General features: G+C 37.6%; 1 protein-coding gene across 1 annotated transcript in view; it reads right to left on the bottom strand.

The window, feature by feature from the left end:
* The window catches only part of LOC111153572 (structural maintenance of chromosomes 5), a 97,209-nt gene that overhangs the window by 49,516 nt on the left and 25,947 nt on the right, over window positions 1–21,746 (bottom strand). Inside the window, exons 5-8 of the mRNA XM_022512679.1 lie at window positions 20,695–20,829; window positions 18,815–18,955; window positions 17,306–17,467; window positions 16,096–16,167 (exon numbers count right to left, since the gene is read on the bottom strand). Of these exons, the coding sequence (XP_022368387.1) occupies window positions 16,096–16,167; window positions 17,306–17,467; window positions 18,815–18,955; window positions 20,695–20,829 (510 nt within the window). The remainder of the gene's footprint in view (window positions 1–16,095; window positions 16,168–17,305; window positions 17,468–18,814; window positions 18,956–20,694; window positions 20,830–21,746) is intronic.

Raw genomic sequence — 21,746 nt, 5'->3', positions numbered from 1 at the left:
ACACAATCTCTTCCAAAAGCAAAACTGAAGAGGAGGGAACACTCCCCATTTTATAAAGCTAGTTGGTATTCTGACAGTATACCAAAAGCAGAGACAGTATAAAAACAAAACTATAGAATATCCCTCACAAACACAAACTATTAGTCAATAGAATTCAACAACATATAAAAGTATATTTATATGCCACAGCCAAGAAAGATTTCCAGGGATTTAAGGTTATTTGATGGTTTAAAAAAAAAAAAAAAATTAAAGATGAACACGGACACTGTCGTATCGATAGATGCAAAAAAAAAAAAAAAAAAAAAGCGCACTTAACAAAATCCAACACTCAATCAATATAAATACTCTCAGAAAGATGGGAAGAGTGGAACTTCCCAAACTTGATTAAAAAAATCTATATGAAACCTACAGCTAACAATACACTTAATGGTGAAAAAAACTAGTTGCTTTCCTCCCAAGATCAAGTACAAGATAAGAATGTCCACTTCTGCCATTCTTATTCAACACAGTGCTGGAAGTTCTAGCCAGTGTAGTAAGGCAAGAAATTAAAGGCATACAAATCAGAAAAGAAAAAATAAAGTCGTCCCTACTTGTACATGACATGTTTGCCTACGCAGAAAATCCCAAGGTCTCTATTTCCGAAAAGGAGAGAGGAAAGGAAAAGAAATACTTAGGTGTAATCTCACAAAACACAAAGGACATGTATGCTAAAAACTACAAAACGCTCACTGAAGAAATCAAATATCTAAATAAATGAAGACATACCGTGTTCAAAGATTGGAAGACTCAACCCAGTAAAGATTTCAATTCTCCCCAAATTGATATACACGTTTAATGCAATTCCTATTACAATCCCAGCAACATTTTTCTGTAGATATAGAAAAGATTTGGACGTCATCAGGAATGGCAAAATCAAACTATGAAAATCCTCTCCTCCATAAAAGCAATGAAAACACTAACAAAAATTTGTCAAAATTAACTTTTTTGGAACTCCGGAATTTAATCAAAGGCTTATAATTACCTGGAGACTGTTTATTCCAGAAAAATGCTTGAATCTTGGTAAAAACAGCAAATCTTGTGGGATTCTGAACAAGCCCCATTCCCTTCCCCAATTCCATGGCAGCCTTGAAAATCAGCGGCCCACAACTAAAGTGAAATCAGCAACATAACAACCACTGGAGAGGCCAGAACAAGGTTAAAAAGGTTTCAAGTTCTCATTCTTAGAAAACTACCATTATCTGATCTATCTGCACTTCTGGAAAACCTTACTACAAGGTCTATCTTTATTCGGCATGACTCCACGGTTTGCAGCCTTTACCCTGAAGGCATTTGCTAAAAACAATCAGTGGCAAATGTTTAATACCACAGCTGTTTCATGAGGAATAACAGTTGTGGTAAACAATAAACTTTCCCCAAAAAACTTAAAAAGCTGGAGAATGAGACACCTGTGTGAGACGTGGAAAACTCCTGGGGAATCTAGAAGGGTACATGTATGAGCAGACAGTGTGCATGTTTAGGACTGTGCACATGCTCAAGACTGGAAGAGACCCTAAGCTCTCACAAAGGTTCTGCATACACGAATGTTTCACCTTGAGGCTATGCGCAAATTGGAAGCGAAAACCAAAACAGAGCTGTAAACTAGCACTGGATATTAACCAAACCTTGCAACAATTCAGAGAGCACTTACTGAATCTTGGTACACAGTAAAAACACTACCCTGCTGTGTGTTGAAGGTGTGACCTAACATGCATGAGGAGATCCTCGACAAAGACAGGGAGACATCCTGGTTGCAGTCATTTAAAGAAACATCTGATCAGTACACTAACTCAGCAGAGACTTCAATAGTCACATACAACAAAAAATACAAATTTCAAAGAATTAGTTAGGAAAGTAACTAAACAAACCACGACAAGAAGCCTGGGGAGAGAAGGACAACTGATTTCAAAGTTGCCACATCATGTTACTTAAAATGCCAGTTTCAACAAAAATTACAACATTTTCAACAAAAGTATGGGCCATACACTGGAAAAAAAGCAGCCAACAGAAAATATCCCTGAGGAAGCCCAGAAATAGACTTACAAAATGAAGACTTTAAAACAGCTATTTTAAGAATGTTCAATCTACTAAAGGAAACCATGTCTAAAGAACTAAAGGAAAGGAAGAGAACAGTGTCTCATTGAATAGTGAATATCAACAGAGGAAAAAAGTATAAAAAAGAGCAAACTAGAAATTGTGGAGTTGAAAAGTACAATAACTGAAATAAGATTCACTAGTGAGGCTAAAGAGATCTGAACAGGTAAAACAAAGGAAACCTGAAGATCGGTCACTTGAGATTATCCAGTCTGATGAAAAGGAAAAAAATGAATAAAATGTGTAACAAAGTATACCACTGTATATCAAACTATGCAGAACAGGAGTGTCAGGAGAAGAGAAAAAGGCAGAATGAATATCTGAGGAAACTAACAACCCCAGAATTCCCACAGCTTGGATCTAAAACATTAATCTGCATGCCCCAGAAGCTAAATAACTTCCCAGCAGTATAAACTTAAAGGGGAGTCACATTGAAGACCATCATAGTTAACTGTGGAAAAAACACTGAAAGCAAGAAAAAAAGTAACTCATCATGTACAAGGGATTCCCAATAAGATTAAAAGCTGACTCCTCATCAGAAACCAGGGAAGCTAGAAACCAGCGGAATGTCACATTCAAAGTGCTGGGAAAAAAGAACAAGAATTCTCTATCCAAGTGGAAACGATCCTTCAGAAACAAAGGATAACTTAAGACATTGCGAGATAAACAAGAACTGAGAGCATTCGTCATTAGCAGGAGCACCCTACAAGAAATCCTAGTCTTTTGTGCCAGAACGAAAGGACACTGGAGAATAACCGGACTCTGTACAAAGAAAGAGCAGCAGTAAAGGTAACTACACAGTTAATGTAAAAGGGAGTAAAAATGTATCTCGTTTGTAACTTTTTTTCTCTTATCTGACTTAAAAGACAACTGTTGTGGTATTAATATAAAATATTTATTTTCTTAGTCCCTGGTCCCTGGCCTGGAGTTCTTAAAACCCTTGGAATCTCCTGAGTGACAGAAGCAGCTTTTGCTATTCATACCAAGCACCCAGGCACTTTTGATCACACCTGATTTTATGCTAATAAGATGAGTCTTGGAAGGGCCCCCTAGATAGTTTGAGAATGGAGACTGGCTTCAGGAAGATCAAGCACATGGATTAGAAGGCTGGAACTTTTATCCCCACCTCCTGACCTCAAGGAGGGGGAAAGAACTGAAGATTGTAAGTTCATTTACCAATGGCCAAAAAATTTTATCAGTCATGCCTACGTAATGAAACATTAAAAATCCTAAACGATAAGGTTCTGGAGCTTCTGGTTTGGAGAACAGGTCAATATTCTGGGAAAGTGATGCACCCAGAAGAGGGAAAGAAAGCTCTGAACACTATCTCCCATACCTTGCCTTGTGCATCTCTTCCATTTGGGGGTTACTGAGTTGCATCCCATAATAAACTGGTAATTGCTAAGTATAACATTCTCCTGAGTTCTACAAGTCGATGTAGCAAGTCCCAAACCTGAAGAGGGGATGTGGGAACCCCTGAATTTGTAGCCATCAGGCCAAAGTGCAGGTAACCTGTGTCCCGGGTCCTTGAGACTTATGTAGGAAGGAAGGGCTGTCCGGCTAACTTGTAGAGTCTGCTCTAATTCCAGGCAGTTAGTATCAGAATTGAACTGAATTGTAAGACACTTGGTTGGTGCCAGAGAATCAAACATTACTGTTACCAAAACAAAACTATATGAAAAAATAATGATAAAAGCTGTGCTGATAGGCTTATAATAATTAAAATACAATTTATAGGACAGGAAGAACACAAAGCAGGGAGAATGGAATGGAGCTATATAGGGACAAAGTGTGCATGCTACTGAAATCAAGTCGGTCTATGAACCAGATTGTTATAAATTAAGATATTGTTATTCTAAAGGCAGCCACTAAGAAAATACACAGTGTAAGAAACAAGGGAATTAAAATGGTACAACAGAAAACATTTAATACAAAGTAATAATGGAGAACTAGAGGAACAAAAAAGTCCTAAGACACGGAAAACAAATGAGCAAAATGGCTAACGTAAATGCTACCTTCGTCAGGAATCACATCAAATGTCAATGACTTAAACACTCCAATGTAAAGGTAGGGAGAGGCAAAATGGATACAGAAGACGGCCAAGTAGGAGGATCCTGAGTTCACCTCCTCCCGTGGACACAACAGCTATGACTCTACAACTAACCCTGACAACGATCTACAGATTAGCAGAACAGACCCTCCCCGTCAACTGTAAAGAGGAGGCTGCATGGAGAAGGAGAGGAAGGGCGGAGACACTACAGGAAAGTGAAGCCCTGGAGGTAAGAACCACGAAGGGGAGGGACACCACAAGCACGGAGAAGTGAGAGGCTCAGACCCCACACCAGGCAATACCGGCAGCAGGCGCCTGCACTGGGAGGACGAATCCCCGTAACACGGGGCTTGGAAAATCAGCGGGACTCGGGTCTGAAAGAAGCAGAGGGCAGGAGGAAACTCAGCTGCTGCCCTTAAAGAGCCACGAAACTAGGAACTCTGTGAGACACAGCCCAGAGCTGAGGTCTGAACACCACCTAGGGTAGAAATGAAGGGGATTTACCGGCTAATCTTAGAATGTGCAAAGGGACAGGGATCTTCAGGAGAGTTCTCCAGGAGCAAAAGTGCTGGCAGATGCCGCTTCTCTTTTACTCCACCAGCTTACACAGCCGGACACTTGTAGAGGCCAGAGCTGACCCTCTCCCATCTATCTCGCCAGCATCACGTGCTCCACCCAAGCATTCCCCTGAGAACGTAGCCATCCGAAGCACTGCTCCTGCCTCGCCACGCCCTGGAGGCACCCCCAGCAGATACTGGTGCCACTCTAAAGGGACTCCCGCCCTGGGGAGGGGGAGGTAACCCCCCCACACTGGCACACCTGCAGTTCCAGTGGCTCAGAGCTCAGCTGGCTGTGCAGGGAGCAAGCTGTGCCCTTGGATGCTCCTGCCACTATGGCAGAGAGGCGAATGAGAGACTCGTAGGCTAATGGCCAGCCCTGCCCACCAACAAGCCTGAGGCAACCTCAGGCCTCTCAACAGCAGAGACCAAACCCTGCCTAGTGCACCCACAGCACATACTTTGGGTCATAGCAGTCAGCTAGGCTGAAGGCAACAGCGTTTCAGCCTCAAGAGCAGGATATATGCAGCCCACACAGAGGGCAACTCTGGAGACCAGAGAGGGCAAGTACGACAGGGTACCACAGGACCTCTTTTACTCAAGGCCCTGACTTTCACAACGAGGAGATGCAGCTAGCTACGTAATAGACAGAAACAAACACAGAGTCAGGCAAAATGAGACAGTAATATATCTCAAATGAAAGTACAAGACAAAAATCACAGTAAAAGAGCTAAGTGAAATGGAGGTAAACAATATACCTAATAAAGAATTCAAAACAATAGTCACAGGAATTGAGATGTCAGAAAAGAGTAGATGATCTCAATGAGAACTTCAACAAAGAAAATATAGAATCAAAGCAGAAGAATTTAATAACCGAAATTAAAAAAATATATACTAAGGGAATCGACAGCAGATTAGAAGACACAGAAGAATCTATCAGTGATCTGGAGAACAGGGAATGGAAAGCAGTCAAGCTGAATACCAAAAAGAGAAAATAATACTAAAAAATGAGAACAGATTAAAGGAACTCAGCAACATCATCAGGCTTAATATGCATATTATAGGGATCACAGAAAGAGAAGAGAGAGCAAAGGGGGCAGAAAACTCATTTTAAAAAATACTAGCTGAAAAATGTCCTAATCTGGGAAGGAAACAGATATCCAACTCTAGGAAGCACAGACAGCCCCTAAACAAAATGAACCCAAGGAGGACCACACCCAGATACATAATAATTAATTTTTATGAGGAGAAATTTTAAAGGGGCAAGAAACAACAGTTACACACTAGAGAAACGCCATAAGACTATCAGATGATTTTTCAGCAGAAACTTTCCAGGCTAAGAGTGTGCATCACTGATATAGTCTAAGTGCTGAAAAGATAAGACTCACAACTAAGAAAACTCTACCCAGCAAGGTTATCATTTAGAATAGAGAGACTTTCCCAAACAATGTTAGATGAGTTAATCATTAAATTTAAAGGAAGCTTTTTTTTTTTTTAAGATTTTATTTATTTATTTGACAGAGAGAGAGATCAGAGTAGGCAGAGAGGCAGGAAGAGACAGAGGAGGAAGCAGGCTCCCTGCTGAGCAGAGAGCCCTAAAACGGGCTCAATCCCAAGGAGCCAAAGGCAGAGGCTCAACCCACTGAGCCCAGGCGCCCCTAAAGGAAGCTCTTTAAGTGCAAAGACAAGCCCATATTTAGAAGAAAATTATTAAAGGAAAAAAGTCTCACAGTTAAAAGCAAACATATACGAAAGGCAGTAGATCTGTCATTTATTTGAGAGAGAGAGTGAATGAGTAAGTAAGCGGTAAGCGGGAAAGAGCAGAGACAGAGGGAGAATCAGACTCCAGGCTGAACAGGGAACCCCACTTGGGGGCTTGATCCCAGGACCCTGAGATCATGACCTGAGCCAAAGGCAGACACCTAACTGAGCCACCCAGGTGCCCTTGATAAATCACTTATAAAGCCAGTTTTTAAAACAACAAATACTAAAATTAATTATACCTACAAAACTTAGTCAAGGGATACACAAAATACAAAGATGTAAAGTATGACATCATACACATAAAATGTGGAGATGGAAGTAAAAATGTAGTGACTTTAGAATGTGTTCAAACTTAAGCAACTATCAACTTAATATAGATCGCTACAGACATAAGATGTTATATATGAGCCCAGTGATAACCACAAATCAAAAACATAAAATAGACACACACAAAATAACCCAGAAAGGAATACAGGCATAACACTAAAGAAAGCTTTCAACCATAGGGTAAGAGAAGAAAGGAACAGAGGAGCTACTGAAAGCAGAAGACAATTTAAAAAAAAAAGGCAATACGTACACACCTATCAATAATTACTTCAAATGTAAATGGATTAAATGCTCTAATCAAAAGACAGAGAATGACTAAATGGATTAAAAAAAACAACCAAGACCCATATATATATACGTCCTTCAAGAGACTCACCTCGGACCTCAAGACACAAAAGACTGAAATGAGGGATAGAAAAGATATCCCAGGCAAATGAAGCAGGAAAAAAAAAAAAGGCAAGGGTACCAATAGGTATATAAGACAAAATAGACAATAAAACAGAAGCAAGAGACAAAGAAAAGCACCACATAATGATAAAGTGATCAGTCCAACAAGATGTTAACAATTGTAAATATGTAAGCACCCAACATAGGAGCACCTAAATACATAAAGTAAATATTAACCAAGTGTGAAATACAATAATAAAGGACTTTAACACCCCACTTACATCAATGGAAAGATCATGGAGACCAAACAACAAAGATACAGCGGCTATGATCATTTAGATTAGATGGATCTGACAAATATACACAAAACAAAACATTACATCCCAAAATAGAAAACACATTCTTTTCAAGTGCATATGGAACATTCTCCAGAACAGATCACATTAGGCCACAAAACATGTCTCAACAAATTTAAGAAGACTAAAATCCTACCAAGCACCTTTTCTGACCACAATGATATAAAACTAGAAACCAATTACAAGAAAAATCTGGAAAGAACACAAATGCACGGAGGTTAAACAAAATGCTATTCAACAATGAATGGGTCAACAAAGAAATTAAAGACAACAAAAAAATACATGGAGACAAATGAAAATGGAAATACAGTGAGCCAAAATCTTTGGAATGCAGTAAAAGCAGTTCTAAGAGGGAATTTTATAGTAATACTGGCCTATCTCCACAAGGAAAATCTCAAACAGTCTAACCTTACACTCAAAGGAGCTAGAAGAAGAGCAAAGCAAGCTTAAAGCTAGGTAAAGGAAGAAAATAATAAAGATTAAAGCATAAATAAATGAAAAATGGACTAAAAGAAAGATAAAAGAAACCAATAGTTGGTTCCTTGAAAAGATAAACAAAATTAATGACCTTTCAGCCAGACTCATCAAGAAATAAAAAAGGGAGAGGACTCAAATAAATACGATTTGAAACGAAGGAAAAGAAATAACTGACACAACAGAAACACAAATAAGAAAATACTGGGGCACCTGGGTGGGTCAGTGGGTTAAAGCCTCTGCCTTCAGCTCAGGTCATGATCCCAGGGTCCTGGGATCGAGTCCTGCATCAGGCTCTCTGCTCAGCAGGGAGTCTGCTTCCCTTCCTCTCTCTCTGCCTGCCTCTCTGCCTACTTGTAATCTCTGTCTGTCAAATAAATAAGATCTTTTAAAAAAAGAAAATATTATGAAGAATTATAGGCCAACAAATTGGACAATCTAGAAGAAATGGATAAATTCCAGAAACATATAATCTCCCAAAACTGAATAAGGAAGAAACAAAAAATTTAAACAAAACAAACCAAACACTAGTAGTGAAATTGAATCACTACTCAAAAATCTCCCAGCAAACAAGTCTGGGACAAAATGATTTCACAAGTGAAATGTACCAAACATTTAAAGAAAAGGTGATATGGGGGTGCCTGAGTGGCTCAGTTTAAGCCTCTGCCTTCAGCTCAGGTCATGATCTCAGGGTCCGGGGATCGAGCCCCACATCGGGCTTTCTGCTCTGCAGGGAGCCTGCTTCCTCCTCTCTCTCTGCCTGCCTCTCTGCCTACTTGTGATTTCTGTCTGTCAAATAAATAAATAAAATCTAAAAAAGAAGAAAAGAAAAGGTGGTATGTATTCTTCTCAAACTATTCCAAAAAATGGAAAAGGAAAGAAAAAGTCCAAATTTATTCTACAAGATGAGCATTACATGAATACTAAAATCAGACAAAGAGACTACCAACACACAAAAAAACTACAGGCCAGTATCTGATGAATATAGATGCAAAATCCTCATCGAAGTATGAACAATCCAAATTCAACAATACATTAAAAGGATCATTTACCAGGACCAAGCTCAAGTTTTTCAGGGGATGTAAGGATGGTTCAATATTCACAAACCAATGTAACACATTACATTAACAAGAAGGATAAAAATCATATCATCATCTCAATTCATGCAGAAAAAGCGTTTGACAAAATACAATATCCATTCATGTTTAGAGCGAAACATACCTCAACATAATAAAGGCTATAAATGAAAAGCCCACATCTACATCATACTCAATGATGAAAAACTGAAAGCTTTTCCTCGAGGATTAAGAACAAGAAAAGGACTTCCACTACTACCACTTTTATTCAACGTAATACACGAAGTCCTAGATGCAGCAATCAGACAAGAAAAATAAATAAAAGATATCCAAACTGGTAAAAGTAGTAAAACTGTCACTATTAGCAGATGGTATACTATATATAAAAAGCCCTAAAGTCTCCACCAAAAAACTGTTCAAACTGATAAAAGAATTCGATACTGCAGGATAAAGAAATATGTGGTATTTCTACACACTCAAAATAGCAAAAATGGAAATTAAGAAAACAATCCCATGTATTACTGTACCCCCAAAATATAAAATACCTAGGAATAAATTCAACCAAGAAGGTAAAAGCCTTATACTCAGAAAACTCTAAGACACTGATGGAAAAAGCCAAGTGACACAAACAAATGGGAAGATATACCACACTCATGGAAGAATACCATTAAAATGTTTAAACTATCCCAAACAACCTGCAGATTCAATACAATCCTTATCAAAATATCAAGAGCATTTTTCACAGAACTTTAACAAATAATACTAAAATTTATATGGAAACACAAAATATCCTGAATAGCCAAAAAATTTTTGAGAAAGAACCTGGAGGTATCTCAATCACAGGTTTCAGGATATACTCCAAAGTTATAGTAGTAAAAACAGCATGGTACCAGTTGAAAAATAGGCATATAGATCAACAGTATATAGAGAGCCTGGAAATAAACCCACACCTATAAAGTCAATCTACAACAAAGGAGGCAATAATATACAAAAGGAATATACAAAGGGAAAAAACAATCTTTTCAATAAATGCTGAAAAACTTGATAGTTACATGCAAAAGGATGAAACTGGACCACTTTCTTAGACCATGCACAAAAATAAACTAAAAATGGATTAAAGACCTAAATGTGAGACCTGAATACCACATAACTCCTGTAAGATAAAACAGGCATCATGTTGCCTGATTTCAAGCTTTACTACAAAGCTGTGATCACCAAGACAGCATGGTACTGGCAAAAAAAAAAAAAAAAAAAAAAAAAAAAAAAAAACAGACGCACAGACCAGTGGAACAGAGTAGAGAGCCCAAATATGGACCCGCAGCTCTATGGTCAAATATCCTTTGACAAAGCAGGAAAAAATATACAGTGGAAAAAAGTCTCTTCAATAAAATGGTGCTGGGAAAATTGGACAGCTATGTATAGAAGAATGAAACTTGACCATTCTCTTACACCATACACAAAGATAAACTCAAAATGGATAAAAGACCTCAATGTGAGGCAGGAATCTATCAAAATCCTAGAGAAGAACATAGGCAGTAACCTCTTCGACATCGGCCACGGCAACTTCTTTCAAGACGTGTCTCCAAAGGCAAAGGAAACAAAAGCGAAAATCAACTTTGGACACTTCATCGACATCAAAAGCTTCTGCGGAGCAAAGGAAACAGTCAACAAAACAAAGAGGGAACCACGGAATGGGAGAAGATATTCACAAATGACACTACAGACAAAGGGCTGATATCCAAGATCTATAAAGAACTCAAACTCAACACCCCCAAAATAGATAATCACGTCAAAAAATGGGCAGAAGACATGAAAGACATTTCTCCAAAGAAGACATACAAATGGCTAACAGACACATGAAAAAATGCTCATCATCATCAGCCATCAGGGAGATTCAAATTAAAACCACATTGAGATACCACCTTAGACCAGTCAGAATGGCCAAAATCAACAAGACAGTAAACAACATGTGCTGGAGAGGATGTGGAGAAAGGGGAAACCTCTTACACTGTTGGTGGGAATGCAAGTTGGTACAGCCACTTTGGAAAACAGTATGGAGATTCCTTAATAAATTAAAAATAGAGCTACCCTATGACCCTGCAATTGCACTACTGAGTATTTATCCCAAAGATACAGATGCAGTGAAAAGAAGGGCCATCTGTACCCCAATGTTCATAGCAGCAATGGCCAGTTGCCAAACTGTGGAAAGAACCAAGATGCCCTTCAACAGACAAACAGATAAAGAAGATTTGGCCTATACATACAGTGGAGTCTTATGCCTCCATCAGAAAGGATGAATACCCAACTTTTGTATCAACGTGGACGGGACTGCAGGAGATTATGCTGAGTGAAATAAGTCAAGCAGAGAGAGTCAATTATCAAATGGTTTCACTTACTTGTGGAGCATAAGGAACAACACGGAGGACATTGGGAGGTGGAGAGGACAAGTGAGTTGGGGGAAATCGGAAGGGGAGATGAAGCATGAGAGACTGTGGACTCTGAGAAACAAACTGAGGGTTCTGGAGCGGAGGGGGTTGGGGGGGGTTGGGTGAGTCTCGTGGTGCGTATTAAGGAGGGCACGTATTGCATGGAACACTGGGTGTGGTGCATAAACAATGAATTCTGGAACACTGGAAAAATAAAATAAGGTAAAATAAAATAAAGATAAAACAGGCAGTAATCTCTCTGACAGTGCCCTTAGCAACATATTTATGGCTATGCCTCCTCAGGCAAGTGAAAACAAAAGCAAAAAATAAACTATTGTGCTTATAGGTGTACCAAATACAGTTACTGATACACCAAAATAAAAAGCTTTTGCACAGTGAAGGAAGCCATCAACAAACAAAAAGCAACCTAGTGAATAAGAGAAGACATCTGTAAATGATACTTTTGATAAGAGGTTAATATCCAATATATATAAAGTTATTATGCAACTCAACACCCTCCCCCCCAAAAAACAACAAAAAAAACAAACAAAAAGCCCTCAACCTGATTGAAACATAACCAGAAAATCTGAATATTTTTCCAAAGCAGACATACAGATGCCCAGCAGATAGTTAAAAAGAAGCTGGGGGTGCATAAAAGGCTAACTTTAGGGTCCAACTCTTGATCTCAGCTCAGGTCATGATCTCAGGGTCATGGGATAGAACCCCACATCTGGCTCTGTGCTCAGCAGTAAGTCTGTTGGAAATTCTCTCCCTCTCCCTTTGCCCCTCCCCCTGCTCTAGTAAAACAAATAAATAAAAACTTTAAAAAAAAAAGGACACCCAACAACACGCATCGTAAGAAAAATGTAAATCAAAACCACAATGAGCAATCACTTTACACTAGTCACAAAGGCTAGTATCAAAAAGACAACTGACAGGTGTTGGCAAGGATGTAGAGAAAAGGGAACCACTGTGAGCTGCTGTTAGGAATAGAAATACTTTAAGATCCAGTAATTCCATTACAGGGTAAAACAGGAACACCAGTTTCAAAATATATATGCACTCTATGTTTACTATAGTATTATCTAAAATAGGCAAAATATGAAAACAACCTAAGTGTCTGTCCGTAAATGAATGGATAAACAAGATGTGTTCTCTGTGTGTGTGTGTGTGTGTGTGTGTGTGTGTACATAGACTCTTAAGTCCAAAAAACTGGTGGTTGCCAGAAGGGAGGCGGGTGGGGGGATGGGTGATATAAGGGGATTAAGAGATCAAAACTTCCACTTATAAAATAAACCATAGAAATGAAAAGTACAACGTAAGGAAAAGTCAATACTGGAACAACACTGTATGATAATACACAGTGACTACACTTAGCGTGGTAAGCAGCGAGTAGTACACAGAATTCAGTAATTCTGATCAATGCTATACACCTGAAACTAACATTGTATGTTAATAGTTACTTCAATTTAAAAAAAAAAGAAAGAAAGAAAACCCATGATACGCAAGAAACACATTTTAGATTCGAAGACACAGGTTTAAAGTAAAAGGATGAAAGCTGATATAATCAAACAGAACTCTTCATTTCCCCTGTCCTAGCAATTCTCATTACAGTGACAGGTACCGCTATCCAACCGTGAAGTCAAAGATGGGATCCTCTATTCTTCCACAATTGAATTCTTCAATCTACTCCCTGAGCAAATTCTGTGGTTCAGTTTTCTAAATTTGCTTGTCCACTGCTACCATATGAGGTGAAGCCAGCCTTGTAACCGAACTCTCTGCTTTTATTTTTGTCCCTTTCAGTCTACTATCCATAAGGCAATGCTGAGTGCTTTTAAAGCATATGAAATACTATTTCTCTCCAGCTTAAAACCTTTGAAAGCCTTCTCTGTGTCTCACTGCATTTAGAATCAAATTCAATTTCCTTTCTTTTTTCTTCAAGGGTCTAATAAAGTCTCTGCCTAGCTCTCGTATCTTCTACTTCTCAGGAACAAAATGGGACCTCCTGGGACACAGAGGAAGGATAGTCAAAGTGTTGAGAAAAAAAGTAATTTATAATTTATAATTTAAAATTCAGCAATATTAACATTCCAAAACGAGTGCAAAAGAATGTACTTTCCAACATACAAGTACTCAGAAAGTTCATCAAGTCTCTAAAACACCCATGGAAATTATCTGTCGAGAAAAAAAAAAGTCTACCTCCTAAGAGACAGAAGAATGATAAAACAAGTAACATGATCAAATAAACCAGCCAAACATATTAAGTCTAAGTCAGGAAAGACCATAAAAAATAACATTTTTTTAAATAAAGACAAGTAAAATTTCTGAAGGTATGGATACAGAATAGAGAAAGTATCTGAACTAAGTGGAAGAATAAAAATGCTAACTTTAAAAAAATACATGTTATTTAAACTTTAAGAGTAGTCAACAGAATAGGCTTAGAATATACAACTTTAGGGGGAAAAAATGGAGTAAGAAAACCTTTATCAACAGCAACAAAAAAGAGAAAGGAAGAAAGAGGAGCAGGGAGGAGGACTCGAACAAGCAGCACAGGGAGGTGAAAACAACTGTAAGTGGACCTGGTGAAACTCCCTTCCTCATGACAGCGTCACACCACAATGACAAAAACAAAACCCAGTACATACTACTCTCAGCAGATAAGATAAATCAAAATACGATGCAAGAAATAAATAAAAAAGACAGTTTTAAAATCTAGGAAGCAAAAACTAACATAATTATTAGGAAAAATAGACAAATCTACACTCATAGAAAAAGTATCTCACTTTAAAAATGGATAAATTGGGTAGGTAATAAAGTATGTAGAACATCTGCATAATGTACATATAGTAAAACTGTTCTAGCACATACATAATTTATATATACATATAAATATATAGAGTATACATTATTTATTATATACAAAACATGTACAAAACCAAATATACAAGTCCAAAAAGATTTCAAAAGATCTAAAATAAGGTCATAAAGTCCACAATAATTAAACAGAAAGGAAAAGAAGTAGAATTCTACATTCACATTTTGAAATTCCATACCCATAGAAATTAAAACAGCAAGAACTCCTGTACAACCTTAAATGAATGAAAATGTTTAACTGAAAATACGAACTTTTAAACAGAAAAGCAATAAAAGCACTTATCAACACATATGAGACATAACCAAGTGATAACCAGAAAAATATTTACGCCCTGAAATGTATTTATTAAAAGTTAATAAAAGTGAAAAGTGAAATAACTTACGGAAGTGACAAGCCCTGGTATGCCTAGGCAAAAATAGACAATCCTGGTCCAAGGAGTATTAAATTACTTAAAAAGTAAGCATAACTGAAAAACCAGTTAAGGATGGAACAAAATCAAATTTTAGGCCCATCTCACATGGTGCAAAAAATCATAAAAACAAGATTTTCTAGATGAATCCAGCAACGTAGTAAAATATCAAGTACAATTTGCGACAGAAATCTAAAGATGATTCAACATTACACAACGTATCAACCTGTATTCCTGTTTAGGGTTTTAAAGGTGAAATCTTTATGCTTCTTCCCTCCTAAACTCTAAAGAAATATTAGTAATGGAGTACAAAGGGTTCACTCCCAAGAGGAACAACAGAGACGTCAGCAACTGGAGACCTCAATGGCATTCAAAAGAGGAAAGACAGCAGAGGGACAACTAATTTAGTATCCTTTTACAGAAGCCACAGTGTGACAGGCGATGAGAGAAAAGGAAAAGAAAGGAGGACTCTTTCAAAACAAAAAAACCCATTCCAGAGCTTCTGGAGAACTCAGACATGTCAAGTATAAAAAACAACATATAGAACAGGACTGCCCTGCCCCGCACCTCCTGACCCCCTGCCCCCAAGACCCCATCCGCACAGACACCCTGAGCACTTAGCCCTGACAGCCCAGCCTCTGCACAGTTTATGAGAGGCGCTTGGGATCTGAAGATAAAGGCACAGAAAAAGGAGTGAAGCTGAAAACTGGAAGATTCACATAATGCTTCAACCACCGGGAATGTTTCAAGTTATATGTCTATTCCTAAGAAAGGTCATTCAAACTTCAGTTTCTGAATGGCTCTGAAGAACAAAACCCCACATACTGCTGGGAATCTCTTTATCTAAGAAGCCTGCTTTCTTCCACAGCCATCTTAAAATGATTTTGCCGTCAAGCCCCCCCCCCCATGCACAAAGAATTTATTATCAACTTTTTAACGTCCTACCCTTAATGTCAACAGAATATATCTCTTAAAATTTAATTTCTGCTACTGAAATAACTAAATCCAATTTTACCATCACTCCAATAAACTATAGCCACTCAGCTGCAAAGATCACAGTGCCTGTCTAGGAGTAGTCTTGAGAATTTTTCCTCATTATCTTCTGTGCAACTGCTCTACTTCCAAATCTTAGTATCCCTCACAGATAAGGAAGAAAATGAGGAGGACTTTATACAATTTCCAAACAAAAAGTTGTCCCATAATCTAGACCTGAACACAAAAGTTAGGTCACATTACCATAGTAAAAATTTCAATACAATCTTACCTGCTTATCTTTCCTCTCTATAATATCTTGTTTTTGTTTGCATTTTTGAGAGGTCTCCTTAATATCTGTTGCCTGTAAGATTGAACCAGAAGGAGGGGAACGTAGTTAAAATCTCAAGCAAGCCATTATGAGGCCTTACCCACCCAAATACCAAGTTAATCCATAAGGCTTTACATTTCTTCCAAACCAAATTCAGTTACCACCCAAAATACTAACTTACTTACAAATCTATAAAATGTTATTTACTGATATTAAAAATAGCCATGGCAATATGCATACATGTTTCCTTATCCCTTCCCATGTACTATCTCGTGGTAGTTCATCTGATTCTAAAAAACATTCTATTAGGATAGCAGGGTCCAGAGTTCAAACCGTTCTTTAAAATCTTGGACTCCAAAATCTCCCTAAAGGTTAAAAGCCATGACCATAAAAATTTTTAAGTTTAAAATTTTCAAATAAAATTTTTAATAAATGGAATATTCCATATGCCATTATACTAATTTATTCTAAAAACATCAGGTTTTCTATGATAAATTCATAGAAGAAATTCAATGTTTCCAGGACTACTACTCTGAATCCTCTTATTAAAATAATCACATTTTGGGGCGCCTGGGTGGCTAGGTTGGTTCAGCGTCTGGCTCTGGCTCAGGTCATGATCTCAGGGTCCTGGGATCCAGTCCTATATTGGGCTCCCTGCTCAGCAGGGAGTCTGCTTCTCCCTCTCCCTCTGCCCCTGATTCACACGCTCTCTTGTTCGCTCTCAAATACAATCTTTGGGGGGGGGGAAATCACATTTCAGTTTGCTCTTTTGTATGCTGGAATACCTTAAAGTAGCAACCTGCCCAAAGTGACAATTAGGAGCCTGAAAGCCCTGTGGTGGCAGACTTGAGTTAAAAAACGAACGAAAGCTACAAATAAATTCACAAAATTACTTAGAAGACCTGCAGAGTAGTTTTTGTACTTGCTAAAATACAGAAAATCCTGGGGTGCCTGGATGGCTCAGTGGGTTAAAGCCTCTGCCTTCAGCTCAGGTCATGATCCCAGGGTCCTGGGATCAAGCCCCACATCGGGCTCTCTGCTCAGCAGGAAGCTGCTTTCCCCTCTCTCTGCCTGCCTCTCTGCCTACTTGTGATCTCTGTCAAATAAATAAATAAAATCTTTAAAAAATAAAATAAAATACAGAAAATCCTAAATTGAGCCAGCAAAGTACCTTCTCTTTGATTCGAGCCTCCAACACGCAACGCTGCCTCTCAATCTCTTCAATTCGATGGGTCATAGGGATCTGCCCTTCTTTAAGTTTCCTCACCTCTTCCTTCACTCGGTCTCGAGCTAGTTTTACTTCTTCATACTCCTGACGAACATTTTCATACTCCTTGCAATTAATTCAAGAAACAGAAGTTAATGCACTACTAGCTTAAATTAACACATACACTAAAACCAAAGTGCAGGCAGAAACCAAACCTATGAAAAGACTGTTTTGATATCCTTTTGGCAAGTCTACTCACATAAAATTTACCCTCTGAAACAACCTCAGAAATAGCGAATACCAACAATGACTTATTAAGAAGCTTGATAATCACTCAATTTATCTCCATCACTAGGCTGGACTCTGACTTCCATGGTTCTGAAACTTACACAGTAACTGCTACTAAAATGAGGTTTTCCTCTAGTCTCTCAATAAAGAAGAGATATGAGAATGTATAAATAAACGAAAATCAGTTATAAAAAGTAAAAATGAAAAAACAAAGGAAAAATGGATCAAAAGGAGAAAAAAATGTGGGTAAAAACGATGCTTGTCATGTCACAGGAATTAATGTTTGCTAAAAAACAAAAGTAAATGCACTGCTCAGAGAGCATACAGTAAGAATGGGATGAAGAAAAGATTACAAACATTAAAATAAATTTAAAAAAAGGAAAAAAGATTGAAATCAATCTCAGAAAGATAAACCAAAAGCCTTTAAAGGAGAAAGATAAGTAGATTAAGAGTAATAATGGGCATAGGAAAATGTAGTCAAAACAAGCGGTAAAGCAAAGAGTTTAAGAATAATGGAATTATGGGACAGGGTAGGGTGAGGGGGTGGCAGAGAAAGGCCACAAATACAGCCACATGTTTTTCCATTTTAGTAACAATTACCTCCATTCTAACCCTGGAACAAACATTATAAAACTTTATTTTGTTCCGCCCGTCAAAAAGAAATGCACTGAGGAAATGGACTCTTTAGACCAAACTGTGGTCATAAATAATAACTATACACCGCACAGTGATTGAAAGGAACAGTAGCCCCAATAAACTCAGGAAGCCGGAGTAGAGAATTCTAGTCCATAGCCCGCAGCTGCATCTGCACCTGAACTTATTAGTGGTACACACCAAGTAAATTCTCTGTGACTGAGGACACTCAAAGATTTTTTTGTGTAAACATTTTTAGCTCAAATTAACATCTTCTAAAACAAACTGTCTGTTGAGGATTCAAATTTGGAAGAATTAAGAGCACTATCAACTGTTATTTGTTACACAATAATAGTAACAGTACACACCTATGTCATAACACCACCAATAATACCAAATGTATTATGATATATAAAGCAAAAATGAACAAAAGCACCTAATTTGAATACAGAGCAATCATAAAGCACCTAATTTGAATACAGAGCAACCTTCTTTATAGCTTTTCTACTAGTTAAAGCATCACTATTTTTGCCTCTAATAATTAAGACTTACCACCCACGGCCTTTTAGCTTCAAGCATCTCAATCAAATCTAAATGTCGCTTACGTTCATAGAACCTCTCCACATCTTGTTTATATCTTTCATTCCTCTGAATCATTTTCTCTAGATACTCAGTTTTCTCTTTGCACGAGGTCTAAAACAAATATTTAACAATTAGTTTAACTGAAAAGACAACAGGTCAGATTCTTTAATGATGAAAATGAACAATGCTACCAAAATTTCACAATAAAGAATTTCACGGGCGTTCTTAAGAACTGTGTACAACTAACATGCATACCTGAGCTCTGGTCTAGGCCCTGCAATTTATTAGTTGTGTGACTGTGGAGAAGCCCCACCACATCTCTAAGCCTGGCCTCTTCCTGCCTGAAGAAAAGACACCTATCTGCCCCACTCACCTCAAGGGTAGAAGCAACACACTCTAAGTGCAAGGTCAACAAAAGCTATAATGTGATATACAAATGAAAACTAGTATTATTACAATTAGCATGTTATGAATACCCATGACTTAGGACTTAGAAATGAGATGAAGGAAGCTAAAATTTGCCCTTTAGACTGTGAGTTAACAAATGCAAAGATGTACTCAAAACCTAGTAGGATAAGTGGCTACATTCCTTCAGGGGATGGTACTAATTTCAGAAAGTGTTTCTGATGGTGTACGGGAGTCCCTCCCCTTATTTGAGGGGAATAGAGTCCCAAACCACTAGAGGATGCCTGAAACCGCAAACAGTACCAAACCCATATATACTGCTTTTTCCCGTACATGCATGCCTATGATAAAGCTTAATTTACATGTCAGACACAGTAAGAGACTAAGAACAAGAAAACAGAGTAACAATAAGCAGTCATAAAAGTTAATGAATGTGGCTTCTCTCTCAGAATATATTATCATACTATTGTCACCCTTCTTGTGATGATTCGAGATGATAAAATGCCATGTGATGACATGAAGTGAGGCATTGTGACATAACGTCAGACTACTGTTGACCTTGTGACCGTATGTCAGGAAGATCATCTGCTTCTGGACCACAGGTGACCACAGGTAATTGAAATGGCAGGTAACTACAAGCATGAATAATGGGGGACTACTGTATCAGACTGTTCCAGGGGGGCAAGGGTACAAAGACGGACAGAGTATCTGAAGAAGCATAAAATAATTACACACTCCTTTGGTCACGGACTCTGAAAAAGTATAATAAATTATAATAATTTGCATATTATTAAGTATGGACAGTTACAATTGAAGAGAGAGCATCTGTTTATAAGATATCTTATGAAAATTTACTGAATTTATTTTAGTGGCTGGGACATGCAAAATGACTCACTAAACAAAACACCTCTTCAAATGATAGGCTATAAAAGGATATTTTAATTTATGTGTTTAAGGTGAACATAAAAACAACACTGCAACTGAACACAGAGCTCTCTACAAAGTCTACCCTCCTGCAACTCAAAAAATATGAGAAGAGGTTCAACAGAGACACTACATCAAAAGCTACAGGTTCATTGCTATATTACACAAAGCCTTGTACCATCCTGGCACATGGCAGGTGTTGTAAGAAATACTGAATGAGTAAAAGAATAATACCGAAACTTCCCGAGAGAAATAAATACTTTAAAATACCATTATTGGTTCCTTAGAAGTTCAATTAATAACATGTATTTGATGAAATGGTAGTCAAATTTTTCAAACTTTTTCCAACTGCAATTCTCACTTTCTATGACTTAATGTACGTCATCAGTACAATCCTAGGTGGAAAAACCCACAAATATATGAAGCCATTTGATGAATCAGAGCTACTATTCACCCTACCACATTGTGAAAGATGGAAATCAGTCAGGGACAATAAAAATGAGTTGTCTGTTTATAAATACCTCTAGTTGTTTTTCTTTCTCTCTGAAGTTTTTGAGTTCACAATGGTATCTGTGCATTTCTGGAGGACCAATAGACTTCTCAGTAGCTTCAAGGAGTTCAATTTTACTCAGTTTAGCAAATTCTCCAACTTTATCCTAGAGCATAAAACTTAAATATCAGCAACTATTATCACTTTTAAAAAAGACTTAATTTGTTAGAATGGGAGAGGGACAGAGAAACTTAAGCAGACTCTGAACTCAGCAAAGAGTCCAACATAGGGCTCGACCTTACGACCCTGACAACATGACCTGAGCAGAAACCAAGAGTCAGACACGTAACTGAATGTGCCACCCAGGCGCTCTGCAACTATTACTATTCATAAATATCTTCAAAACATATTTCACTCAGTGATCATGCTTCTTAAAATGAAATGCATTAAAAAAAAAAAAACGGTTAAGATGTGCAATATATACAAACTCTGTCCTTCATATATTATTTCTTAAAATGATAAAGGGTATGAATTGTCATCTAAGAACCATTTAAAATTTTCTAGGTCAATATTTCTAGGGTAAAGTGTTTATATACATATAATAAATAGCTTGGGGATAAAAAGAGTTCCCTGGACTGAAACCATTATCTACCACACATCAACTGGAATGTTAGAAGAAAAAGGAAATTTATAACAACTACTTCTGGACATATCGAACATCAGATAACAATGCTTTCAAATTTTAAATTTTTATTTAATTTGGACATATGTAATCAAGTCATTTCTGAATTGAAAAAATGAACTATAATTCAGTCACTACACAGCACTCAAAGAAATTTAACGTTTTATGTGCATTTTCAGGGTATTTTTACTAAAACTTAAAATATAACAAAGTTTTAGAATGCACATCTATAGATTTAAGAGTTTTAGTATATCACATATTTTATATAAAAACATGATTAAGAAGTCGTTTATTACCAAAATTTTAAGTGCCTACAAACTGTAGCACATGGCCACGCAAGTTACTGTACTTAAAAACAATACTTTATTTCCTTTACCATATTCTGTAGTTTAGACTTTCAG

The sequence above is a fragment of the Enhydra lutris genome, unplaced genomic scaffold (assembly GCF_002288905.1).
Source record: "Enhydra lutris kenyoni isolate GAN:26980312 unplaced genomic scaffold, ASM228890v2 scaffoldscaffold33, whole genome shotgun sequence".
Classification (NCBI taxonomy): Eukaryota; Metazoa; Chordata; class Mammalia; order Carnivora; family Mustelidae; genus Enhydra; species Enhydra lutris.
Note: the sequence above shows the minus strand (reverse complement) of the source record. Positions and strands in the feature narration are given on the sequence as shown.